This window comes from Anas platyrhynchos, chromosome 1 (assembly GCF_047663525.1).
Source record: "Anas platyrhynchos isolate ZD024472 breed Pekin duck chromosome 1, IASCAAS_PekinDuck_T2T, whole genome shotgun sequence".
Classification (NCBI taxonomy): Eukaryota; Metazoa; Chordata; class Aves; order Anseriformes; family Anatidae; genus Anas; species Anas platyrhynchos.
Window position 1 is genome coordinate 64,944,454 of NC_092587.1, and position 27,738 is coordinate 64,972,191.

The following is a 27,738-nucleotide window of genomic DNA, read 5'->3' on the forward strand; positions in this document are numbered from 1 at the left end:
GTAAAAAGCTGTGAATGGGCAGGGAGAAGTAATTTGATGTTTCTGACTGCTCAGATTTTGCACTCCCTTTGTTTTCCTGTGCTTCAGTCCTATTTGGTGCTGCTGCCTGCAATGTGAGCATGTCCATATTAACATCAAGAGAGTCTCTCGTAGTAACAGAGCTCACTGCCCGGCCTTGGGTCTGATAACAAAGCCATTCTGTGACTCAAGACAACTCATTCTTCTAGTTAAATCATATCCAAGGTAGTACTGCAAATTTAAGGGCTGATTTGCAAGTAGCTTACCCTACAACAATTCAAAGTCTAATCATACTCCAGGGCTCTATTTCAATGGGACTGATGGCTGTAGATAATCAGGTTTTCATGTAACACAGCAGTAAAAACAGTGCAAGGCGGTATGTTGCCTATCAAAACATATAGCAATACTTGATATAGTACATTAAATAATGAAAGGTATAGGGGAGGGAGGCTTGACTGCACATTCAGATTTATGCCTCAGCTAAAGTGGAAATAGAAAATATACAATGGAAGGGGAAAAAAAAAAGTACAGAAATACAGACAGGTTTTAAAATATGTAAAAAGTAGTCTGTTAAAAAAGAAATAATATCAGTTTTCACTTTCAGAGCAGTTATTGCAACGTCTTGGTGACCTTTGGAAATATTTGTTAACATCTGAGTTCACTGCCTCTAAGGAATCATCTGCAGCCTAATTTTTAGGTGAACCATAGATTTTGTCTTACGCCTGCAATCACTGTTTCTTGTGAACAGCATTATGTTGTCATGAATAGGCAGAATTTAATCTCAAACTTGTAAAAGTCTTCCCTACGTGAAAGTGATTTTGAAACAGGGACAAAGTTTTCAGCTGCAAAGGAAAATATTTTGGAAAAAAAAAAATGGAAGCTTATGGACCATTAGAACTTTTGGAAAATCTGTGTGTTTCACAGAAAGACTTTGTGCTTCTGAACTTTGGGCCACAAATACAGAGAACAGGAGAGCTGGAGGTTCAAACAGAAAAAAAAAAAAAAAAAGAACAATTTAAGAACTCTAGAAATAGCAGCCTCAATAATTTCAGTGCAAACAAGGTCTTATTCCCAAGAGTTCCAATAGTAGTTTGACTCTATTACATAACAGGGATAAAAGTATGAACACCTTTCTCTAAAAGTTCAGGCTGTTTAGGATTTATCTCTCCCATTCCTGTTGACTTGACTTCCTTTTACAAAGTCAACTTTTAAACTATAAGGGAACTCTACTGATTTCAGTGAGGCTATGTACTAAATAAGTCCCATTGACTTCAGTGAAAGTTCTCACTAAATCCTATACAACCCTTTGGAAAATATTGTGGCTTGAAGCTGTTGGCTAGGGAGAGTTTTGTCTACAGATCTGATCAGGATACCAAGATAAAAGAACACCAAGTTGTTCAAATTTCACATTTAGTAATTTCATATGTCAGCTTGCTCTGTGGGTTTTGAATCTTGTGCTTAGTGTACTGACAAGGAAGTGGCTTATTACTTTCAGCCTGAAAAATAGCATGGTACTGTGGGATAGTGTCTGAGGCAGAAAGCACATAACAGGATTTTCAGAGACCTGGTTACAGGGTAAAATTTCAGGGTGGCCTAAAAAATTCTTAGTCTGTTTTCTATGATGAAATTTAATGGGGAATTGCACAGTTAGGGAATTAACATGGGAGATTCAGAGTGGAAAATGAAGGAGTATATTTACAAGATATTTATTTTAAATTCAGTCTTGATCATTGTTGCCTTTTAGACTCATGTCTTCTTACTCTACAAGCAAAAAGGTGGTGTGCTGAGTTAATTTTTATGTCTTGTTTAACTAGTATACACTTGAAACACTTGAAGTTGTCTGTTAACAGTCATTCAGCTCACCCTGATTTATTCTAGTTTCACCTACAGAATTTGTCCCAGTGTATCTCACATACACATGGAAGGACATGGGCAACCACACCTTAACAGGCATGTAAGGCATGTACAGCTTGATATTTGAGAGTATTTTTTGCCTGTTGTCAACAAGTAGTTAAAAAAAAAAAAAAAAAAAAAAAAAAAAAAAAACACAGGGCGCTCACTTGGGATTTAAGATTACCTAAGCAAAAGCTGTAAGAGGCACAGGTAAAAGTGAAACCTTTATCAGTTTTGTTCCTCCTAAACCAGTTGGTGATTTGAGCTGTGTCATACAACCTGGTTGCATTTTGCTTTCCATGCATAAATGCAAGGAAATAAAAGTCAATGTTGTAAAATGATTTATTATCTGTCAAAACCTCATCTAAAGAGGCAGAAAGCACAGTGTCATCTTTTTTTTCTCATTGTCCACTCATGTGGAAAATAATCATCTGGTAACTAGGAAAAGATTAGCTAAAGTGCCAGCAATTGTGGGTTTTTCACAAGGGCACCTGATAAATGTTTCACAAGGAGTTTAGCATCTGTGATAGATTTATTCTTTTTCACCTAGAGACAGGGGGACAAGAGAAGTGTTTTCTGGTGTTTGCACATATTTGATTCTCCTAGGGGGAAAGAAAAAAAAAAAAAAGCAAAAAAAAAAAAGCCCCATATACTCAGCTGCAGAGGTCCTCCAAAATTATGATTTGCTTGGGTACAAGTGACAGCAGCTCCCAGCTGTGTGTTGTGCTCTGTAGAAAACAGTCCAAGTGGTATTTTTGTACCTCGCCATCTTTTAGAGTAGCTCAAACATTGCTCTTAATGCAAATACTACTACAGCTTGCACACACTTGCTAAAAGGCCTTGGTAAATGATGTCGGCTTTGTATTTGTTGTGTGGAAAGTGAAGCTCAGGTTGCAAAATGATGCATGGGTTTGTGCTTCAGATGTCAAGCTGTAGTCTATAATTAGCATGCTGCCTAGAAAAAGTTTCTGGGACATTAGTTCTCACACGAGGCTGAATCACTCCTGTGGTCCTTAGGCAAAAATCCTACTGGAGTTCCTAGGGATTTTGCCTGGGTAAGGCAAAAAGGACTTGGGTCCTAACCTGTTTTATCTGAGGTCAGTAACAAAACAGGAAAGCGTCAACATTAGAGAATGTTGCCTAATATTAGGTCTTGATGTACCAGAGACTTGTTTGTGCTCACACGTCTTTACTATTTCTTAACTGTCATCCACCGAAGGGAGAGCATGAGATTCTTCAAATCTGAAATCACTTAGAAGACTTGATAGTCCAGATAGTACTGTTTGCCCAGTGCACGATTCCACTGGCTAAAACTCCTTTGTATCTGTCATGAATTTGACGCACTGTCATTACTAGTATTTTGATTCCATAGCTGTGAATATGGAAATATGGAATCGCACCCAGTTACCCACTTTTATATCCTGAAATGGAGAAATGACAGATATCACAAAAGAATGAGAAGATATTGTGAGACTCCATAGTGACTCTCCAGGAACTGTGGTAGCTACCTATTCAGCCCTTTAAATGACAGAAAGTAATGTTGCCATTTAAAAGTGATATATACATGTATATATATATAATTTAGGGTGACTTTGCTTTCACTTTTGCCCCATATTCCATCAGTGTCACCAAAACTAAGATGTCAATATTTGACTTATTCCCCATTGAGAAAAAAAAAAAAATAATAATGAAAAAAAAAAAAAAAAGATGTCTGGGAGTATATTTCCCTACTGACTGTCTTCACATGTTGCTTGCTTTTTTTTTTCTTTTCTTTTTTTTTCCAGTGACAAGGCAAGGAAGCTGTTGGGCCTTTATCCTTAATTGTTTTGTCTTCCTCACCATTTACAAAAGGAGAAAGGAGAAACTTAAAAAGAACAAGATTCATTTGCTGAACAAAGTGAAATTAAAGCTTTGCTTTTAAGCTCTGTCTAGAAATGTTTCATCTAGTAGATTGATTCTTTAAAATATGTGTGCAGGTTTGGAGAGAAGAAAAACGTTCTGGCCTGCTTCATCTTGTTAAGAGAAAAGGCACAGAAAGGCTAAATGATGTTCTGAAGGTCAGCCACCCTCTCAGTGCCAGTATCAGTCTCTCATAGCACTTCTCAGCCCTTTATACCAGAATTTTGACCTTGTATCATATCAAAAAAGGCATTTACAGATTTGGTCAGGGTGGTTTTGAACTATTTCCCTTCTTTGGGAAATCACTGTAATCATATTAATCACTTTAGTAGACACAATTTTATTGTTTCTCTGAAAGTATGGATTGTTCACTCTGTGAATAAGTTAATCAACAGGTTTGTTTTTAATTAGTAGTACAATTTAACAACCCAGCTTTTATCAAAAAGCAACATTTAGGTTCATAGTTCTGTAGATTTTGCAACTTCCCAGTTTCTCTTTCTCCTTTTCTGGCTGAAAGAAAGCTTTGATCATAAAACAAAAAGCAAGCAACTGTTTGAAATTCTTCTTCCCCTTCCTTCTCTGCTGATAGTTACTGCTGAGAGTAGGTAAATCCCATCTAACCAAATGCAATGTAGAAGCAATTTAGCTCAAGCCTGCATTTTATGTCAAAGCACAGTATGGAGAAGACAAATTGTTGCCTTTGAATGGAGAGCAAAAGAAGAAAGAGCTGCTGGTATTTAGGAAGCCTCAGGAGAAAGCTATGGCCAGCATTACAGTCTATAATTCAGAAGTAATTTGTTCCAACATAATATCAGAAGACCTGGTATTGTTTGGCAAAGCAGGAAAAGTGTTTGCAGAAAGTAGAGTGGAGTAACTCTTCAGTGTGGGAGAGCTGGGGCAAATTCAGGTACACAGCTGACCCCAGCAGCCAGCTCCTTGAGTGAAATCTAACCCAAGGAGCAGCCAACAAATCTGTGTTGCTGCTGCCACTGTTATGTGGAATAAGGAAGGGCAATGTGGAGAGCAATGTCCAAAACTGTGCAAATTCCTGCCTGTAAGCTCAATTTTTCTTCTTATTCCCTTACAGTATCTAAAGTTACATAAACTAGATAAGCTGCCAGGCTGCTGTAGTTCATGCCTGGGATAAAGCTCTTCCTGTTAGATCCTCCGTGACTGAAAAAGTTTTGTGGTGATATCCATGTGCTCTGCTGTCCTGCAACTGAAGATCTGGCTAATGTTGTTCAACTTCAGTTTATCTAGCTTCTCCCTTCCCTGATTCTTGTAACCTGGAGCACAAACAATGTTACGCTGAGTATTGCTAGAGCAGTGATGTGTGACCAGCTACAGCATATAGAGGCAGGCATTAATGTTGATAGAGCATTAAGTTTATCTACTATAAAAGCTATTTCCCTAGCAAAGACTGTCTGGTGAGATAACACCTCTGTTTTGCCTGCTGGAAGAAAGAGTTACGTTGATGTAGGAATCCTCTTTAGTACTAATGTGTTACAGAGAAATATCTCTTTAAAGGTATGGGTTTAGAGGGAATTCATTTTTTATATAGCTGGGAAAGACACCTTTGTGCAAATAAATTAATCTCCATCTGCCCTGTTAGGAAGCATTTCTGGAAGCTGTCAAGATTCATCCACTGACACTGGGATTCCAGTTCTCATGAAGGGACATTAGAGGAAACAGTCTATGAGAAAACTGCCATCACCACCTTGTGACAGATTGTATGTGCTTTATTTCCCATGGTTAGAGAGAGGTAGAAGGCATTCAGTGCCAGGATCTCTACAGAAAATTTTAAGAAGAACTATCACAACCCCCCCCAAACTGCACATATGTAGAGCAAGGCCAATTTTTTTAAGTAGAGGCCTAAAACTTGCTCTTAAATTTTTATAAGGACACTTAAAGAATGGTTTTCCAAACTGTGGCGTATTCAGCATTTCCTGCTGAAGACAGTGAGAAAGACCAGTGATGAACATTTGAAAAAAATGTTATCATCACAGATGTAGGCTTCTTCACTGAGAAGAAAGCATTAGTGAGCAGGACTGATAGCAGCTGAAACCCCAAGGACTCTAATGTGATATAACAAACTGTCAGGAGAGAGGCTGTGGCATTTAGTAATGATGGCTGAGGGACAGGAAGCATGTGTTTGGAGTTAGGAACAACTGTCGGGGATGAGAATTAGTTGTCATCAGTGCCAGATGACATCAGAGCTACAGTGCACCTGACACCTTATATACACAAATAAAACTTAGGTTATGTACACAAATCAAAGACAGCTTTGTCTCCAAGAGCTTACAGTCTGAACAGGCAAAAGGTGGTATTATAATTCATATATTTTTTTTATTATTATTTTTTTATTTATTTTTTAAACAGAAAAGCAAAGCTAGTACAGAAGGGAATGCCACTTTAGGCACTTCATGGTACCCAAGACTTTCACTGTAGACCAGCAGATAAAATATGGAATATATGAGGTGGGACATAAAAAATGCCATCCAGTGCCTGACAAGCACCTAGTGTGGTTTGTCCAATGATATAAGTGAACAGACTTAGTACTGTTTGAAACTTCAGCTTCTTGTAAACTCAATATCTCAAAAGTGTTTTTGGTAGAGAGAAGAATGTGGTAGGACCAACCGTAGCAGAAGCTGTTCTGCTGTGAGCTTTTTTCCTCAGGGTCAAAGTTTATATTAATTGGAACCTATCTACCTGTCTTTTTCTTTCCTTTTGAGTTTTGTATTATAGCTTGAAGATTTATGTACAGGAAGATAATTACTGAGGTCCAGACCTTGTGTTTCTTGGCCCAGACCAAGAGCTGTGTGGGGTGGAACTGGGAAACCTCTGAGATGCCAGGACAGGTGGAGAGAGGCAGGAGGGGCGTTGTTAGCAGAGCTCTCACAGGGAAACTGTTGTATCCTCCACCTTCCCTGCCCTGACTGCAAGATAGCTTGAGCAGTCCATTGCTTCCTTACGTGAACCCACAAAAATGGCAAAATTAGTATTATTTTGCTTTAAATGTGAGTAGGGTTTGAAAGCTGACCCTGCTGTTGTGATGGCAGAGCAGCGGAGCAGCACGATGAGCTGCTGCTACAGGCAGTCTGTGGTGCTGTGATCTTCCTGCAGCAGAGCAGGCAGACAAGGAGCCCGGGTGACATTACACAGCTGAGCTAGCATGTACGTTGCCCAGCTGATAGCCAGTGCTGGCACAGCTGAGGATTGACAGCTGTGAGTGGCACCTAGCACTTCTCAGTGCTTTGGTGGCAAGCCTGGAAAGCTTGCAGCAGGACCCCGGCACAGGCACAGCTCTGACAGAGGAGCAGTCACACTCTGTGTGACCGCTCACTCCTACTTATTGGGTGAGAAACTTCCCATCCGCTCCAGTACAGTCTGCTAATAGGGTAAAAATCACCGGCTGTACTTGCTCCTGGGAAGAAAAGCTGGTCTCTCCATTCCAGTTATCTCATAAACAACATCAAGCCTGGAGAGGTGGCGGGGGAAGGAAAACGTTTCCAACTGGGGAACTGAACTGAAAATAGCTGTGGCACTGAGTCTGCCTGCTGATTACAGCAGCTCTTCAGTTAGCAGGATTGTGGAGATAAGTCAACAGATCAGACAACTGGCCTTTCAAATCTTGAGGCCTACATTCAAATTCAGCTTCAGGGCCCATGGGTGTTTGTAGTGCTGCTCACATCCTTGTTTCCATTCACACAGTTCACAAGCCACAGCATGATGCATGCTCCTCCTTGTCTGCTTGAGGAAGGGCTGCAGTAAGACATGTCCCTCTAAGTGCAAACTATGGGGGTCTGCAGGGGGCCCAAGGCTAGGTATACATATACAGGGGTCACCAGAGATCAGAAGGGTGATGTTATCAACTGCATTAAAACCCAGAGGCTGAAGTAGCAAAAGGGTTAAACAGCAGAGAAAGGCAGCAGTGGCAGAGCTGCATGGATCCTCACAGATGTGCTGATCAAAATGTAAGTGTATTATCTAGCTGTTTGAAGAACCACAAGCAGAATAACAGGGCTATGCCAGGTCACGAATGACTTGTTTTAACACAGCTGTGTGAGGGAAGCTTGCATAACACCTGCCCACACTAAGCTTAACTCAAGCTGTTGTTATCCGTCCCTCACTCTCCTGCATGCTAGAAGTATTTGCAAACTAAGAATCTATTATTTCAAGGCCACTATAAACTGCCTGCTTCTTTGAATTGGGGTAATTGACCTATTCTCAGTGCCCTACTCAAGAGGTGTAAAAGCTTTAATTACAGGTTTGACAAGTTGATTTTAAGGGCAAAACTCTTTAACTTGAATTTTTTGCTTTTCTCCTGGCTGCACAGTAACACACAGCCTGCCCAGCTAGCATGTCTCATGCTTCTGACTCATGATATTGTGATAATAGAGTCTAGTATCAGACTAGTCATTATGTTAGCAAAAGTGTCTGAAAGAACACCACATGCAGGAGAAGCACACAAAATCACAAGCATTTTATTTACTAGGCACAGAAGACAGAAGAAATGTAACAGACTGGGGGTTAAAAACAGAATTTTATGTGCATTTCATAATAGAAGAGGTGATTTCCATTTCAGAACGTGGAGCTGAATGGAATCTGTCCAGCGTGATCCATGAGAACAATTTCAAGGGTCCAGGGCTTTCACACAGCCCGGGCTTGAACGTGACCTATACCTAACGTGTGTGTTACCACACCTGTCGATCGGCAAACTGGATTGCTTGATCATTTACCATCAGGAATGCATCACCCAGGAGCCTTCTTACACATCCCACGTGAATACTGCTATTAGAAAATGCCTGCACTTGCTGAGAATTAATCTGTCTCAGGCATTACATGTGCAATGGGACTGCTCAGATGGATGGGGCCTTGCTGTTCTCTAAATTTGGTAATATTAATGCTCAAATATTTTAAGTAAGTCACTCCTAAATTATGCCTTCCATCATGCCATAAGCATACGCTACTCTTCCAGCTCACGGAGCGGTATTTCAGATGAAATATTCAGTCACTGTTGTTCTTTCCCACAGCTTTTTCACCTATGACCCAGCCTCTGCCCAGTTGCCCTGCCTGTCCTTTGAAATAATACAATTTGCCCCCCACGTTCACTTTTCCTTTTGATTTTTTTTGATATTCTGCCAACAACGGCCAGCCTCCAGGAGCGTAGTTTCCTCCTTCTGCAGGAGGCAGTCCTCAGACACCTACCTCCCCCTTGGCTCAGCCCAGGCACAATCCTTGCCTAAGCTTCCTGCCTGCAGGGTGTGGGGAGCTCCCTGGGGAAAGATTTGCGTTGTGAGCCCCTGACCCGCTGCACCATCCAAACACAAATACGGTCGCTGCCATCCTGACACATCCTCTTATGTGCTCTGGCTCACAAAGCGCAGGCCACTTGCTGAGTCTTCTGGTGTCACCCACCTTGAAATGGCTGGTGCCAGACAGGGATGTCATAAAACAGCTAGAGCTGCATCTCAGCCACTTTGAAGCTTAGCAATCGAGGTGGTGAGCAGCACTCCCCGGAGAGTTTCTGATGACCTAAGCAGATCAGGTTAGAACTGGCTTCTGTAATTTTTTTGCTTCTCCCTGACTCTGCAGGGAAGACAGGGCTGTGAACTGAAAGAACAAAGATGCTTTTGCTGAAGTAGAGATCCTCATCAAAGTTACTGATTCACCACCCAGGTGTATGTTTGTGTGGGTGGGCAGATGCAAAAGTTCCCCCATGCACAGGAATTTAAGGAAACACATGACCTGCCTTAAAACCACGTTTGTGCTTGAAGCTTATAATGTGCTGATAATTTTCCTTTATAGCAATGCTAGTGAGCAAAATATAAGTAGCAGTGTGATTATTAGATTATTAGAAAAGTGTTCAAAGGGGGAGAGATTTTATTTTTTCTGTTGATTATACTGTCTTGAGAGCACTTTCTTTGTGGCTAATTATTTTATTTGTTTTGTTTCATCAGTCTTTGTATCACTTTCCAACACCTAGTGTGATAGTAGCTCTCATGTACCCATTTCTTAGAGGACTGACAGATCAGACTGCAATACTAGAATCGTTCTGATTTTCAAGTGAGATGCTCCTCCTTCTTGTCTCCTTGTATCATTTATGGCGTAGATTCAAGAACATTTGATGGTGCTGCTGCTTGTCCCATCTTCTTCTGTAAAAAATGTTAAAGAATGAGAGAGATCTTGCAGAACCATTCAGAATGTGCTGTTGTAATTTGTTCACCATCAAAAAATACCATTGAAAGAGTTACATATCCTTAGTTGTCTCAGTTCCTTGTTTCTTCTCTCTCCCTCTCTTTTTTTCTTTTCTTTTTTTTTTTAATTATTTTTTTTTTAATGAATGACTCCAGAAGTCTATAGGGAACTAGAGTATTGGAGTGACACCAGAAACTTAGGCTATAAACCATATCCTGGCAAGTAAATGCCTTGCACTTTGGCACATTAGGTGTTGTTCCTAGTGAGACAAACAACACGAAGACATTTATCAAAAAAGAAAACAAGTTTAGGATGTCATTGGAGCACCCAGATTTAGGAGAGAGACATCTTTCAAGATCTGTTCTGGTAGCAGCTCTGTCACCCTGTGACCCGGCCCATCTGTCCTTCCTCAGCCGCAGGGATTAAGCAGGTTACTTCCATAGCCCTTGCAGGCAGAAACTCTGCAGAGCCGTGAATGGGCTCCTAATGCAGACTCAGATGTTAGCTCAGCAGAACAAGCTGTTACCCAGGGAAACTGCTCATTTTGCCCTTTTTAACCGAGAGTTAGACTCCTTTCTGAAAGGTCCTACATCCTGTGCTTCTGAGACGTTTGAGATACCACAGTTATGCAAAAATAACCCCTGCCCTCCATGCAGGGAAGACCAAAGAGGATTTTAAGTTCTTCCTTTCAAATACAGAACAGAGCATGTCAGAGGCTTGCAAGGCCACCTCTCGTCAGGGCCAGAAGTTCACTTGTGCTCACTATGTGTCTTATGCGTAATGTGTATTCCACTCGATGGCTGAAATGAACAAATATTTGTGGAGAGCTGTGTATTATTGTCAATATTACTGTAAAAAAGTAGGAAGAAATGGCAGCTGTTTAAGGTAGCTGGGGTGTTTGTTGTACTAAAATAGGTCTCAGGAAAATTGAGTAGCGGCAAGGTAATGCATTCATAGGTGCGCAGTAATCTGCATGTGGTAATGACAGATCTGTTAATCACGTGCCTGCACAGCTGATACAGATCTCTCTCTATCTCTCTCCTGTTCCTCTTTGTGTATGGTATCAATTCACATAGCCCATGACTGCATCCCCTCAACATCATGGGATGTATATGTGTCTGTGGTGACACTCCAGGAGAGGAGAACATGAGAAAACAAGTCTCTTTATGTGAAAGGTATATATTGCAATTTATTAGTGAAATGTTGGACATACAATACTCCATCTCAGTATTGGCAATGTTCCTACTTCTGCTCCAGTCGGTAACCTCTGCTGCACTGCATCAGTCCTCTCAGCCTGCTTTTATGCCTGTAATGACAAGCCCTGTTACTACACACTAGCTGCTCCACCTTTGCTGTTGGTTTGCTGGTGTAAAGGTCTTTTTACCAAAAGCCTTTCTGTTTCTGATTGAAGCAGATGCAACTGACAGACACTCTATGGCTCTTTGTTGCTATCCTCAATTCGACCTTGAGTGAAACTGCAACTCAAGCTCTCTCCTTCTAATTGCAGTCATTTGTATGTAACCCAAAATTAGGTTATTGAAAGTGTATGTATTGCATATATTTAATGTAGTACTGTGTGCATAATACCGTCTGTATGGGCGTTGACCTCTGAGCCCTCCATAAGGATTTTGAAAGTATTTTCACAATTTTTCTGGATTTTTTTTTAATTTTTTTTTGGTGCTAGATTCATTGATTCATTCTGTCTGTCTTTGGGAGGTGTGTAACCACCAAGTTCCTACAGATAGTTTAAGTTCTTTTTCCTCTTCTCTTGTAGAAACCTTCCTATTGCAGAGCTTCTTTTCAAAACAGAAAACCCCAAAATGTTCCCAAGTCAAAAAATCAGGAAGAGATCTAGAGAAAATTATTCATTTGCCTCTGCACAGTTTATTCTCTGCATGCTGCTTCCATTTAAGAACATACTCACGGGTTGTTCCCAAGACACTGTATGCATGTATCAGAATAAATGCTGTATCTTATTTAAATTAATAAATATGATGAATGAGTATAGCATTTCCAAACAGGCAATGAGAAGAGGAAAGCTAGGCAATATTCACATATTAATTAAAATGAGAACTCTCCACACAAAAAAAAAAAAAAAAAAAAAAAAAAAAAAAAAAAGTCAATTGATATTCTGACAGCTGCCCATAAACTCATTCATGAAATGATGGGCATGAGAGGCACCACAGGAAGCAAGGTTCTTACTGGAGACAAAGTCATTCACTTGATGCGCATTCTGTTAAAGGAAGCAGCCTGCATATTGCAATTTATTCTTGTTGTGCTTGATAGAAAAGAGAAATCTTAAATCTCAGCTGGAGAATTCACAGGACTTCTTTGCTCTTTAGATTTGCTTTATAGTTTTGCAGAGTCCCACTTGGGAGACATAAGCATCAGTAATAACTATAGTACTTAGCACCTATTGTAATGTGTTTCATCTGCAGATCTCAGAGAGGTTTGCAAGGTGAGAGCAGAATTATAATCCCCATTTCAGAGAAACTGAGCAGATATGTAGAAAGGCTTGATCACATGAGCAAGGTGACACAAAAAGTAGCATCAGGTCCATCTGACTTCAAATAGCAACATAGGCAAAAGGGGTGATTTAGGTTGATATTTCACAATGTCATTCAATACAAGCAGAAATTAGAGAGTTGAGGAAATTGTAGTCCAGGTGAACATATCAGAATACACAATCAAGTATATTGTTCCTTCTCTTAATCCAAAAACCCACGGCAAGTCTTTTTGAATATGGATGAACACACTGTTGAGTAGTCACACTGTTTTGGTCAGGTACCCAACTAAGGGCCTACGGTAAATGCCCAGCCTGTCCATGTGGTTGAGGGAGCCATAAGCTCCCATAAGCAAAATGAGCCTTTCAGAAAACCTGTGATAGGAACCTCTCTGCCTCTGGAGCTTAAATCAGACAGCTAAATCAGAGATGTGAAATCAGGCAAAGTGAATAGCCTCTAACATATCCAGTTCTAAAACCAATGACCAAGTCTGCAGAGTCATTTAGTAGTGTGTCCCATTAAAACCTGAGAAAAGTATATGCTTCATCTATGTTTGTGGAATGTGGCACCTTTTGCCCAGGCTTCATCTTCTCTGGGTCTTAAGTTCTCACAGTGAGGTTCATTAAAGTCAGATTCAGCAACAAGCAAGTGTGGCGACATTATAATCCATGGAGATAAATCTGAATATTAAAATTACTTCCACTGGCAAGATAACAAAAGTGCCATAAAAGCAAGATGCATCAGTGGTAGTGATATTCCCAAACTGGGATCATATATTATTCTCTAAGTGTGTAAAGTAAAAAAAAAAATTCAGGGCTACACAGAAGGGTACTTGCTTGTGCTAGCTTTCTGCTTGAGTGGTTGTCTGTCTCTTGGCAACCTGCCATCTAATAATTTATTGCATGTCCACAGGGCATTGGTTGGAGGAGGGACATATGTTAGTGCAAGTGGAGAGCTGGTATCAAAGCTTGATGCCAGTGACATGGAACAGAGGCTCTCAAAGGGTCTTGCACATCTGTCTATCTAGCCAGTCGCAGACTGCAGACTCTTTGTCCTTACTTCTGTCTGCTGGGTCTCAGAGCTAGAATTAACACAACATGAAGCATATCTCAGATTTATTTTTAAGGAAGCAGCTAGATAGCCTTTGCTACTTCAGTTGCTGCAGGAACGCTATGTAAGTCAAATGAAATCAGAGTTTAGGCAGTCCAGGAGGAAAATTCTGTATTCAGAGATGAGCCACACTGTGGAGAGATGTAAGAAGTGCAAACATTTCAGAAGCGACTGTAAAGTATAAAACATACTGGTCCTTAAGGTTTTCATTCTACTGAAACCATGAAATACTTTGATGCCTTTAAAAGGTTGTTTCACTTCCCTTTAAAAATAAATTGCTATACAGTTTTGAGAATGTGCAATTAATAGGAGATTTCATCAACCAGAGAGAATTATGATTGTGATGACTAAGGATAAATCCAAAAAAAGATTGCCACGTAAGCAAAGCTGCTGTGTTTTGCCCCAAGGAAGTGCATAATATCTTCTATGGGACCTGTCCCTGTGCTGTTGGTAGCAGTTCACTGTACTGGTTTGGTTGGAGCAGGCTGCCTGCAATTTGTGCTCACTGCCCTGTTAGCTGCACTGCTACTCCTGGTGCAGCCAGGCAAAAGCAAACTACCCAGTGGAAATGCCTTCTCACTCCTTTAGCAACCTGCTATCCCTTGTGCCAAGGAGTCGCCTATGTACGACGTAGGCATTTAGATGTTAACCTAATACCCTCAGGTGTTAGGTGGACCATTGAATCATATGCACAGGGATAGTGTCTGTGCTGCAGTTTGGACACCAAAGTGCCTACAATGCAAAGCATGTGCTAGATGGAAGATCTGTTGGCCTGCTTGAAGGCCAGAGAGGTGGGGGGCCCACACAGAGACAATATGCCCTCTGCATCTGGTAGAACCCAGCCCTACGGGACCTCTGATCTGGGTACAAGCAATAGGATTTTTGAAGCTGACAGGGAACCACTCCTGTCAGAGTGAATACTTCACTAATCACACATGGGAAAGGAGGAAAGACACCAGGATTTCTCCCCCTGAGTCATTTGTGCCCAGGTAGAAGGAAATACGCATTTGTCTCCCTCTTGCTTTTGTCTCAGCTTCCAAAATTACAAGGAGGAAGTGGCCATTGAGATGGCATAGTCTGTATAGTATGAGCTTGAACATAGCTCTGGTCTGGACTAGAGCCCACCATTTAGAAAAACATCTCTTCCTGATTAAAACATTCCTGTGGTAGATTCACCACCAGCATTCTTGGTACATGGTTGCAGTAATTAATTACCCTGACTGCAAAAAATGCCTGCCTTGTTTCTGTTCTGGAGCTGGGGTGCAGGCAGAAGGTCTGTGTCCCTGAGAACTGAATCAGGTAAGAAAGCCATATAGACAGTATTTGGTTTACTTCATCTCATATTCAGCCCCAGTTTATACACACGTCTTCTGCAGCATCTTTTGTTTCTAGGATTTGTTAACTGGCCTGAATGACCCTCACAGCAGCTCTGCACATGATTATCCCCTGATTTTGAAGGTGAAGTGAGGTGCCACAGAAAATTAGTGATTGCCCTGCTGAGAGCATATCACATTTGAGAATACGGTCCTAGTCTACTGTCTATCATGACCTCTAACTTCTAGGCCATCATTCTTATACGTGACACCATCTTAATACTTTTTATTGTCCTTAACATTTTCCATCAGTGCAGTGTAGGAAGTGCCTGGGAGTTAATGCTAGTGAGCTAGCCCAAACCACAGGAGGTGGCTCTTCAGCCTGTGTGTCACTGCACCTGTATCCCTCACTTTAATTTGGCCTTCCACAGCAGCAGGATTAGGGAAGTGCAAAGTACGCTTTGTGAACACCTTTGCACATACATCTCTGATATGTGTGGGCTGGGGACCTCCATGCATACATAATAAGCAGAGGATCAACACTAAGTAATGCCATGAAAAGCCACGCAGCAGAAGAACATCAGAGGGTAAATACCAAATGTAAACTCAAATGGAAATCATGAGGCATAGCTGAAGTGTGTCTTAGTTTGAGTAAGGCAGGATAAATCTGAGTGCTTGAAGGTTGTTAATCTCTACAAATGGGAAAAGACAGAGAAATGTGATTATTCCAACTACTTTCCTTTAGCAGCTCCATCAGTTTTGCAAGGGTTTCTTGATATTGAAAAAGTTTAGGGAAAAAAAAAAAAACAAAAAAAAAAAACAAAAAAAAAAACAAAAAAAACCACAAAACATATCATTCAAAAATAGGCTAGTCTAATAAGGATCAGGGGATAACTTTGGGACAAATTGCGATTGCCTTAGTCTCACTGATTTCTGTAGGTCATGCAGTCAAACAGGAAGAGTTTTGCCATTGATATCACTGGAAAAAGGATGTGACCCATAAACTTAAATTCTGCCACTTCATGGTCTCAGAAGACAAATATAAAAAAAGAGCAGAAAGCAAGGGAACATTATCCTCCAGTGATCTGTTGTAAAATTTTTTACTTCCGTATACTTTCGTTTTTGATTTTGTACTTTTAATTCACATGATGAAGTTTTCAGACAGAACTGGATGTCGTGTGCAAGCTGAGTTCCTTGTTTTTTTCTTTTGCCTGTCACTGGCTGCATGTTCTCTATTGATGTCTTGTTCCTGGTACTTGACACTGATCATCTTGTCTGTGAAAGGAAGCACTCCGTCTGGCTTGCCTGATAAGAAGAAAGGAAAGTTTGCTTGGTTTAGTCACTCCACAGAAACCCATGGTAATGTTCGACTGCAATTTGTGTCCACACTGCGTATATTTGTCTGTGTGTGTGTCTATATGTCTCTATGCAGACTGACACATGATGTATCTTTGTATACTTCTGCATGCGCGTGCCTTGCTTTTTCTATTGCTTGTGCAGTGTCCTCTTCATGCACTCAAGATAATAAGCTGTTCTGCAAATCAATCTCTTGCTAATGTCTTCAAGATTGTTTTCCATTTGCAAATAAGCTCAAATAATGTCTTGAAAGTGCTTTACCTCAGCTTCAAAGATGACTTGCCAAATACCGGTGTTTGTTTTTTTTTTTTCCTCTGAAGGGCTTAATCTGGACTGAAAATTTGAATTATGAATGTCATTTTTTCTTACAATTTACTTGACTCTTCCATGTGCATCAAAATATTAATTCAGTTGATTTCTTAATTCATCTTTCTGAACAGACAAGGTTATTAAAACATCTAGTCTTTGCAAAGAAATGAGCACCATTAGAGTACAGTATTTAATGGTTTTGTCAAGAGTGGTAGAGAGACTATTATTTCCTATGGGCTGTGTTCCTACAGAAAACAGTAGAAGAGCTTTAGATGTCCAAAGATACACATCGGAAGCACTTGCATCATTGGGATGGGGTGAAGGAAATATTTTGAGGGGCATTTCTACCACAGTTCTTTCAAAGCAGAAACCCAGGTATTTCTTAGACCTTTGGAAGAACCTTCTGATATCCTTCTAGTTTCTGAAAGAAGACCTGTACCCATGGCTCATTAAACATCTGTCCAATTGGAACGCAGAGCATATTTATTCTGTTTTGTCTCTTTTTGCACCATTGACCCCCAAATAGATATTTTCTTATTAACGAGTAACCTGTTTTGACAAGCTATTAAAAGCCTCTCTAACAGCTAATAGTGCATGCTGTCAGATCTCATCTGAGATACACATCCAGTGCAGGTCATGTTTTGCTGTCCTGTTGGGCACCTGAGAGACCTAAGTCCTCCGTTACTCAGTTTGAAGCAACATTTTCTGTATATTTTTGTATTTTTTTTAATTTTTTTATTAAAAAGAGGGAAGGGAAGAGGACACATTGTACTATCCTTTCTTTTCTTCTACCTTAAGTTGAACGTTTGTGTATGAAAGAAGTTATTAAAGCCCATATAGGAGCTGGGAGCAATTCATGGAATGGAAACCATGAACCTTTGTGATCAACAGAAGCAAATAAAATATTAAGTTTTCATAAGAGAAGATAACACCTCCTTGAATTCAGATGAAGTAGGTTTGCACCTAAGTTTGCTTTCATTTAATGGCTATTCCATGACATTTCTGCAAAAGTGGGGGAAATTCTTTCCAGATCTTGGTTGATGGGTGTCAAGATTAAATCTCTGCCACGGTCCGTATTAATTAGTTCCTTTGCTGATACTGTCTGAAAGAGTCAGAGTCTGAATTTCCCTCTTATCCCTATAGGCCCAGTTTCTAAGTGCAGGGCTAAAACGCATCAATGGTAGTATATGACAGATGAGCCATCAGTATTATTTGTGGTACTTGCTATCAGGCTAACAGAAGTCTTTTGAACACCTATCAGTCTGGTACTTTTTATTTGCACTCCTCTCCACAAGAGATTGGGGAGGGCATTTAGGTGGCTGGGCTGGTTGCAAGTAAGGGGGAATCATCTTAAGCATTCACTGAATCAAGCAAAAGCCTCTTTCTTGGTTTTGAAGGTTCTCTAATTTTCAGTGGTTCTCATTCATAACATTGCCAGAAGCCAACTCAGAAAGAAAATGAGCAGCTGGCTCTTCCCCTTCCTTTAGCTTTCAAGTAACCTATGTATGTTCCTAAAGTCTACCTGCCCATCCTGGCCTATGCAGGGAGGCAGCAGACTTGATCAACTAATCCTCCGGAGCTGCAGCTGAGGGTCTTTTCATTACACCAGTTCCTTCACTGATGTGATTCATTAATAGATGTGTCAGGTTCTAATGGCCAACCCTCTCTTTTTCTTCCCTTTGACTCTTACAGTGAGCATGCCCACCAGTGAGACCGAGTCCGTGAACACAGACAACGTCCCTGGAGCAGATATTGAAGGCGAAAACTGCGGTGCTAGGCTAGCGTGAGTACATATACGCAGTTATATGTATGTAGGTGCTGGATTGAGCTTTGTGGGTTTAAAGCCAAGGCAAATGTCAGCCTTTTTAAGGGGGAGTACACCACAGTATGGGTGAAAGGAGAGGATGGAGACGATCTGTTGATCCCACTTCTTATCTTAATTGCAATGTAAACTCACTCTGGACGTTAGTGGAGAGCCTCTGGGATTACATATATACAAATAAATCATAGAATTCCCAAAATAAGATGAGCTGGTTTTGCGTAGTAGCTAAAAGAAGAACTGATGGATAAATGTTCTTAATTTAACATTTATCTTTAGTGATGGATAATGAAATCCAGCATATACAGACCAAGCAGTGAAATTGACTGGTATATTTTAATTTCACTAATGGTTCCTCTACCCTTTATGGTATCTTGTAATAGAAATACACATATGGTAGCTCTCATCCTTCAGCTGAATTACACCCTTTAAGTGCTGAACACGACATCATAGTGACAAAGAAATGCATCAATAGGGAGGGAATAATGCCTCCTCAAAATCACACCATTGTTGTTAATAGACATGCTCAAGAACATGAGATAGCAGTTATAGAAGATATTTATAATTTATTGTGCACTTTTTAAAACACCACAGAGAGCAAGAACAGACAACAGGAATGTTTTCTTGCTTTTTGCATGACTCAAACAGGAATGGACCTTATGCTGCAGGCAAATACGTTAATCTCACCAAATTTCCTTGAAAAATGGACAAAGCACTCTGCTGGAGTATTCTGGGACTCTGTCCTGTCCTTGGGTGTACTTTGAACCCTTCAGTGTTGATTAATTGGTGAACATAAGTACATAAGAAATACTGATGCCAAAATACTATTTTGGCAGACTTGTGGTCCAACGTTCAGGTCTTGACAGTGACAGGAGGGCAAGTGTGCAAGCCTGATCATTTCCTGCCTTTCATTCAGCTTTTACTGCTCCTGAATTCATGCTTATCATATTAGAGATCTTAGAGGGCACACTTCTTTTTGCCTTTAGCAGCGGTCTATGGACCTGTCAGCCATGGATTTATCTGAAACTGCTAATGCTGCCTGCCCTCACAATCTCCTGTGGCAACAAGTTTCCAGAAGCTCACTACCTGCTGTGTAGACAAGTACTTTAGTGTATATGTTTTAAGCTGATCTACCGCCACTTTCAGTCAATGCCCTCTCCTTCTTATACTGTGAGATCTGGTGATCAACAGTTCTGCATTCAGCTTATCTATCACTTTCATGACTTCATAAACCTTGATTGTGTCTCCCACACACACCCCTGGCCTTCTCCTCTACAAACTGAAGAGGAGGGGATCTTATCTGCATTACACGATGTGATACGTGAAATATGTTATAAATTCAGTCTGCTTTCCTGGAAGTGTCAGCCAGTGACTTACAAACCCCAGAAGAAATTGTGACAGCTTTCCTTCACCTGCCTGCCATTGTGTACCTGCTGAGTCTGGCATTATAGTTTAGATTAGGAACTTTTTTTCTGAAGGAGCCAGGATAGGTCTATTCATAGCACTAAGGCAGTTGTAACTCTCCCTTTAGCACCCCACTGAGATGCCTGTGCTCCTGTCACTCTGTAGAAAGCAGTAGCTGGATATGTGACCACTTCTTCCAGCTGGATCTAATTTGGAGAACCATCTCTATTCTGCAGTTACGGTTCCTAACACAATGGGTCCCCTGGTGCTACACAGTGCCAACAACAATGTCAACTGTTACTATAAAGTTGCATATATTTTTAATATTACAGTTTGCATTCATTTAATGCCCTTAATCCCAAAGGATCCTAAAACACTTTATGAGCCGTACAGGCAAGGATTATGTTAGAGTTCAGCCACCTTCAGGGTAAAATGTGACAGGTGTTTAAAAGCTTAAGGAGAAAAGACGTGAGTGTACAAGGAGATGTGGAAGGGTAGCTTGTTTTGCACCGGAACTGTATGGGGATTTTTGGCATGCAGAACTTAATTACCTTAGCTGGAATATGGCCAAGAGAGCTGAAGTTTAACACAACTCTACATGTAATCATGATTTAGAATGGAGTTTACTTAAAACAGTCCAACATGTCCACAGGAAAAAAACAGTACTCTGGTCTGGCGCAGTGATCACCATGCCCACAGTATTAGGAGAAGGGATAGCTATGTCAGATACATTTGGAGGAAGAGGACATAGAAAGACAACAGGAAAACAGAACTTCATTTCTTCTTCCTGTGTTGTAAATCTTAAAACAGCGCCCTAAGTTTCACCAGAGCAGGACGTGTAAGATTCAGGGAGATAAACAGTTTCCTTGCCACTTTCCACTTCCATTGAAAATGGGTGGTGCACAGTAGGGAAATTGAAGTCTGTTATTGAGAAGGGTGAGGTTTTTGTTGTTGTTGTTATTGTTGGTTTTTTACTCCTTACCCAAGGACCCTCAAGATCCTCAAGGCCTTACTGAGATTGCTTTTCATCTCTCAGAGATGGATGGGAGCCTTCAACCAGGAAAATGAATGACAATCATTGTATTTGAAAGTCTGGAATTAAATACAAATTTCATCAATGCTGTCTGATTTTGTAAACCTGTGGAGCTCCAGATTCTGCAGTTGTGGGTATATTCAGATGTGCCTAGCACTCTAAGGCTTGGACTCCTCTCTGTCTTACTTGTTTACTGTATCACACAGTCAGGTGGACAGAGAAATCAGCTTTCCTGGTTTCAAGAACTATTATGTCCTCCTCTTCTCACTGAGCCTTCATTTAAACCTCTCACAGGTCAATATTCTGCTGGAACATATAAAATGTAAGCAAGGATTTCAGAATTGGTTTGAATAGTATGTAACTTCAATGGGACCTGACTCAGAGCATTAGAATTTGGCCCAGTGTTTCCAATAATTCTTCAATGTCACTTAATGATAAGAATAGTTCATGCAGAAGTCAGCTGAATTTTTCAAATAAGTTCCTCATGTAGTACTAGTGACTTTCAGTAAGTGTTAATAATTATGGTCATGCCATCCTGATTTACTCTAGCTGAAGTCTAGCCCTGGACTTTTGAGCAGTCATCTGCCCTCTGGAATTTGTTTTTACAGGTGAAATGGCCAGACAAGTTTCTTGTTCAGTTGTTGAGTTTCATGTATTGCAGACGAGTCTTCATTTTTACCAGCCTGCTAAAAACATCTAGTGGCCATGAGTCCCCATTGTCTTGCTATAAACACATTTTTTCCCAGAGGGCAGAGACTGCACTGGGCAAGCTGCAACCAGACATGACTGAAGCAACAGGGAGATTTCAAGTCAAAGATAATACATTTATTTATTTAGTGGCATCAGGCTGGTAGGGCATTTAACCACCCCAGCACTGCCACCACCACCATGGTTACAGGCTGATCTCACCTTCGGAATGGGCTCATGGTAAAAAGTATCCAGGCAACTGAAGGAAAAAGCATTTTTAGTGAAGATAACGTAGAATTACTGGCTGTTCTTTTTGTTTGTATAAAAAACTGTAGAGCTTTGAAAGGCTTGGTCTGTGAATGACAGAAAGATCTGCTTGAGAAACCAGGCTCAAGCATGCCTTTTGGAAAAGGAGATCTTCCCTGACAGCCTTTCTCAGCTCCACAAAGACATATGCTATGTGAGATCAAGAGAGTACCTCTCAAACACACTCCTACTGATGAATTGTTTCAAAGAAGCTTTTATTTCTATAGTATCCATACTATAGAAACTGCCTTCATCAGCTGTGCTGTCTGGAGCAATGCCAGGCTTCAAACCAGCAGAAGGAGTTTCAGGAGGAATATAACATCTAATCTCTTTGCTTATTTTGTAAATCTGATTTCTTGAAACTAAAACAAAAACTTCATTCCTATTCATCCCTAGTTAAATTCTGCTGCCATCAGGTGAGATGTGGCCAAGAGTAGTTCCCTTCCTAAGGTGGGTGCTACCTTTATCAGGTATCTGAATTTGAAGAAGGTTTTGTAGGGTTCCACAGGACATTGAAAAACATCCAAGAATTTCCACAGTATATCATCTCTGTCATGATATTGCCTTGTACTGTGCTGACATCTACCCTGTAGTAGAAACACAACAGCTTTTATCCTCAAGGCCAATGTTTAGAAGTAGAACTTATCTTAATTCTGATGTGTCACAGCTCTAATAGCCTGTTGCCTCCAGGTACAAGGAAAAGTGTTTCCTCTACAAGTATCAGTGAGATAAACCCAGAACTAGGAGCAATGGGTTTCTGTTTACAGGATGGCTTTATACCCAAGACTTTCCAATAGTGAGTAATTTCTCAAAACCTCTATGGTTACTGCTCAGCAGGTATTAGATTCCTGTGGACAGGCTGTTGCTTATAATCAACAGTAATCTGTTCTGTGCAGGATGGCAGTGTATATAATCTTCTAATACAACCAGAATGCTAATTTTCTAATACAGTCATACAGATCTGGAGTGCCATAATAGAACTTGTTTTTACACATATGTACTAGCAAGACAAAAAAAAAAAAAAAAAAACCTTTGTGGAAACAGTAGGAAACTGTTCCGTGGAGCCACAGTAGAAAACTGAAACACTTGAGCTCAAAGGGAAAGACAGCTTAACATGATCTGCTTTCACTGAAACAAGAAGCCGTTTGGCATTTTCACCTTGGCTGGGATTTCCCTACATTTGGGGGACAGTTTGATTGTTTTTTCCGCCAAAGAGGGTTAAAACAATAAAAGATGATAAAACAAAATGAACAGCCTACGCTGGCTTTTTAACCGAAAACATTATCCTTAAAATATTATGAGCAATGAAAGCTTTCCCTGGCAGCTGAACCATCACTGATTTTTTACTTGGTGCTTTCCTGGTAAAATAATTCCTATGCAGCTCTTGCCATAATCAACAGAAGAGCCAATGATAAAGGCGAAAGAGACAGTTTACTTGCAGGTTCACTATAGTTGCTGGTGTTTTTGAACAATTCTGAAGTGATGGCTTATTTTCCCAGTCTGTTTCCCAGCCCGAGAAGGCCTGATAAATATCAAACCAGCTCAATTTTAAGACAGATAGATCCACTTTTCTTAAGGATGTTCTGCAAATTCTTATTGCTGCTGGCTAACAACCACCTCTCTTAAAACCAGCATCACTTGTTCAGGTCAGCATGTTCTTCAGTGCTTGTGCAAGAAGGGCAAGCAGAAGGATCTCAGTCCACATCAGAGCTCAAGTTCTCCAGGGCCAGTCTTCTGTTCTATTTTGCTAGAGCTTTTAATAAATGGTCAAAAATTAGAAATGGACATTGTATGTCCCTGAAGTATTAATTGCATTGTACAGAGGAGAGCAGGTGGAAGGATGGAGGCCCATTGTTTCAGTGTGAATAGCAAAGAAGTAGCTGAGGGTAGAACTTAACCCTAAGACTTTATTAGGGTGAGAGATTATTAGGTATGCAGTATGCGTTCCTGAAAATAATTCCTTTGAATGAGAATGAATTGAGAATTCCTGATTCTATGTCACTATATGCTCTTGTCCTAGGAATGTGGGGGCAGGGGGGAAGAACCCCAGGGTGGGCATCCTCTCTTCAGGGATTCCAGCATCCTGGAATGAAATAAGCTTCCATCAGCATGAAGACAGAAAGGGAAGATGGCTTTCCAAAGATCTGTTTTGTTGCTTTATCTCTCAGAATATGGGCTATCTCACTACATTTAAATTACGCTGATTATCCTGAGCTTATGCTTATAAAATCTTTAAATTTTACTGTCTTATCTGTATGTGGTATATAACCAGGTAAGATTAGCAGAGTTTTTTTAGAGAATTAAAGATATCTAGTCAAATGATAAAAATCTGATTTCTATGTTTGCCTTTCTAAAACATAATCTGAGTTACGTGGTCTCTATGACAAAAACACTCAGTAGTAGTGATCTGCAGTAATTTTCTCATAGACTCCAATACCATGATAAAAAAAAAAAAAAAGAGAGAGAGAGAGAGACATTCCAGAGCAGGACACAAGTGGGGAAACTCTCTTTCTCCCAAATATGTAGAGCATCCAGAATATCAGGGGTGCAAGAGATCCCTGTTTAAACCTATAGCAGAGAATCTGGTCCACCGAATCCCTGGCTAGTGCTAGTTTAGAGTGTCATGAAGAGGCCATGACAAGGCCCCAAATTCAGATTATTTAACTGTCTGAAAAATGCTCTAAGAACATGTTTGTGTACTATGTAGTTAATACTGGTTCTGAAAGACAAAGGCTTCTTGGATCACAGGGGTCACTTGAAAAATATGTTTCAGAGTAGGGCATAATGTTGTCAAAACCAGTTATTGTGCAATTCGTGTTTCCAGAATTCAATTTTGCTCTTGGATTCTGCCTCTAAATATAAATCTCTTCCTCCTCCCTTGTTCTGTTCTATATATACAGCACACCCACATGTGATAGAGCCTTCTGCTGTAGCAGTAAGGCACTGGGGGGGAGGGCAGTGGTTTGTAGCTAACCTGTTGGAGCACTGAATGCACTTGGCTGCTGCTTGTAATGCTCCAAAGATAATTGTCACATGCGTGATGAGTACTACACCTGCCACATCTCTTTTTGCCTAAATAAATAAAAGATTCCTTAAATGCAACAGAGCAGAGCTCCCTTACTGGGAAACCATCAGCCAGAGAGGTCATCAGAGGACTTCATACTCCCTGTCCTTCCTTCACCTTACACTGAGCAAATCCCCCATGACATCTCTTTTGCTCTCTTTTCCTCCCCCCCAACTTCTTCCTGTGAAAGTCCTTGCCATCTCATTTTCAGTGTCAAGCTTTCTCTGTGATTGCTTTTTTTTTTTTTCTTCTTTTTCTTTCTCCTAGCCTTGTCTGATCCTTCTTTCCTGTTGCTTGTAAATCTGATCCATTACAGTCAGTAGGTAGGGCTTATTAAGCAAGACTTCTCAGTGTGATGTTCAGATAGTATTAACATTAAGGATATGCTCTGTGGATAACTAGTGAAGCACCTTTAATAAATTTCCATTGCCTCTGCAGTATAATTTAGCATTCTGTGCAGCCAGTGCATTTCTTCTTCTGTTTTGAAAGAGTTCTTGCATATGTCTATAACCATGCTGCTGCCTATATGTGGCCCAGACAAGCTGCCTTTGACACAGCAATTCTGTGCAAAGTTTTTTTTTTTGTTGTTGTTTTTTGTTTGTTTTTTTTTGTCTTCCACATAAGGAAACTGGCCCCTCACAGACTACACATCAGTGACTGATGTCCTCGAAGAGGGACATGGCCAGTTTTAAGACTGCTAGAGAAAGTAGTATTAGATGCTTTGAGCATTACTTTCTCCTATGTCAGCTAACAGTGAATCCATTTTTAAGCCAGTACAGGAAGATCTTTGCTGACCGTTGTCAACAATTAATCACTTTCTTATCATAGAGGGAACTTTAAGAAATGCTTCCACTCAGCAGAAATATCTTATTCATAGTCACTCTCCAGATTTTCATTTCTTTTGTTATTGGTAGTGGATTTTGCAGCTTCTTAAATCAACTCTGAATAATGCTGTTGCATACACACACCTTTATTTCTCTCTGTGCACCAATGTGTACATACTACAAGACAGTCGAGGGACTTACAGACAAGTGTTAAGCAGAGCAAAACACATGCTTGGGAATTGGGATCTGTCCCTAGTTTTTCCTTTGACTTCTTGTGTAAGGCTAATGAGATTATTTAGGTGAATGAACCTGAGTGAATGGAATTAAATATTTAAACACATGTTTAGTGGGAACATGCTCCAATTTTCAGGAATGCTTGTTACCCCAAATTTCATTGATAGCAATAGAATTGCTGATTGTTCAGTCCTATTTAATTTCAAGACACTTTACATAGATAATAAAAACAAATAAATATGATCATTGGTATGTAAATATGAAAATGTCCACCATATACTGTTTTTCTCTCAATTGCTGGGGAAAAAAAAAAAAAAAAGAAAAGAAAAGAAAAGAAAAGAAAAGAAAAGAAAAGAAAAGAAAAGAAAAGAAAAGAAAAGAAAAGAAAAGAAAAGAAAAGAAAAGAAAAGAAAAGAAAAGAAAAGAAAAGAAAAGAAAAGAAAGCATTATTTTCCCCATGGTTTCATAATGTGCTTATATATCCTGAAGTGACAGGTGATGTGTGAAAGCAACAAGTCTGTTTGTATAAATTCATACATATTTTAATATAAGAAAAAAAAAAAACTGTGGTGAAAAGGAAAAAAGAGAGTTACTCTTGAAAAATAAATTTGGTAGCAGATGTACAACACTCCTAGCATTAGGCCATCTTTTTACTCAAGAGAAAGGCTATTTCACTAATATCTGTAAGTAGCAGAATTGCATGACTCCTTCTTCATGACTCCCACCAAACAACAAGATTTAGATATCAGAGAATCCAAGCCCCACCCAGTGCCTATCTTGCCTAACAGGGGATTCAAAAGGAAAACAGCATGCATTTAAAAAAAATAATTGAGCTTAACTTTGCTTCTTTCTGTCACTATTCTCAAAAAAGTCTAGGAGGTACGGGACAGCTTCAAAAACTTTAATGGCAATTTTTATCTTTCAGGCATCGGATCTCCAAATCTAAGTTTAGGTAAGTAAAACTGATTTTTTTTTGTTTTCTTCCTTTCCACTGTTTTTTTTTTCCTTACTTTGTGAAGTGTTTACTCCTGCATCTGTTGGACACAATCTTGATTCTAGAACATGCTGCCAAACTTGGTAGATATTAGTCAATCGTCTACCAAATATCAACATGCTTCACAGTGAACTAAGATGCAGGGACTAGTGAGAATATTTTCACTCAGAAGTACCTATCTGATTGCTATCTACACATTTTGAACCATAAAATATAAAAGCAGAAGGAAAAAAAGTTCAACCACATAATTATACTACACCCATCAACATAAACCCTGGCAGCTCAAGGTTCTGTTTTCTACACTTTGTTCCAGTACTCTAGTCTGCTTGGATTGTAAATCTTTCAACTGATCAAGTTTGCATCTTCAGGTTATTTTTGAAGGCTCTTTTATCATGAGGCACAATCTTGCGATGGTGATATTTCCTTCTCTGTTGACTTAGTTCTTAACAATGTGAAGTAGTCCTCAGGTGGTCATTTGTGGGTTTCCATTGGAAGGGTTGACTGAATACATGTAACTTTATTATTAATGTCCAGTCCACTTCTACATCTTCAGTAGGAGCAGCTGCCCTCCACACTCTGAATTCAGAGTCAATTTTATATATGTATATATATATAAAAAAAAAAAAAAAAAAAAAAAAAACACTTTCACAGTAACTGGGACAAGAATATAACTCTGTCCTTCAGCTTAATTAAGTGATAAACAGTAAGCTCAATTCAGGAATCCACATACATGTACATATTGCCCATATGCATCCCTGTGCAGAGCATTACAT

General features: G+C 40.0%; 1 protein-coding gene across 47 annotated transcripts in view; it reads left to right on the forward strand.

Annotated features, from left to right (window-relative positions):
- The window catches only part of CACNA1C (calcium voltage-gated channel subunit alpha1 C), a 476,569-nt gene that overhangs the window by 338,987 nt on the left and 109,844 nt on the right, over positions 1–27,738 (forward strand). For 27 of the 47 annotated variants that reach the window (XM_072039979.1, XM_027463118.3, XM_027463184.3 and 24 more), the window contains 3 exons: positions 16,220–16,294; positions 18,293–18,383; positions 26,897–26,923. In XM_072039979.1, coding sequence (XP_071896080.1) covers positions 16,220–16,294; positions 18,293–18,383; positions 26,897–26,923 — 193 coding nt within the window. The remainder of the gene's footprint in view (positions 1–16,219; positions 16,295–18,292; positions 18,384–26,896; positions 26,924–27,738) is intronic. The other 20 variants (XM_072039975.1, XM_072039906.1, XM_027463295.3 and 17 more) reach the window with 1 other exon arrangement.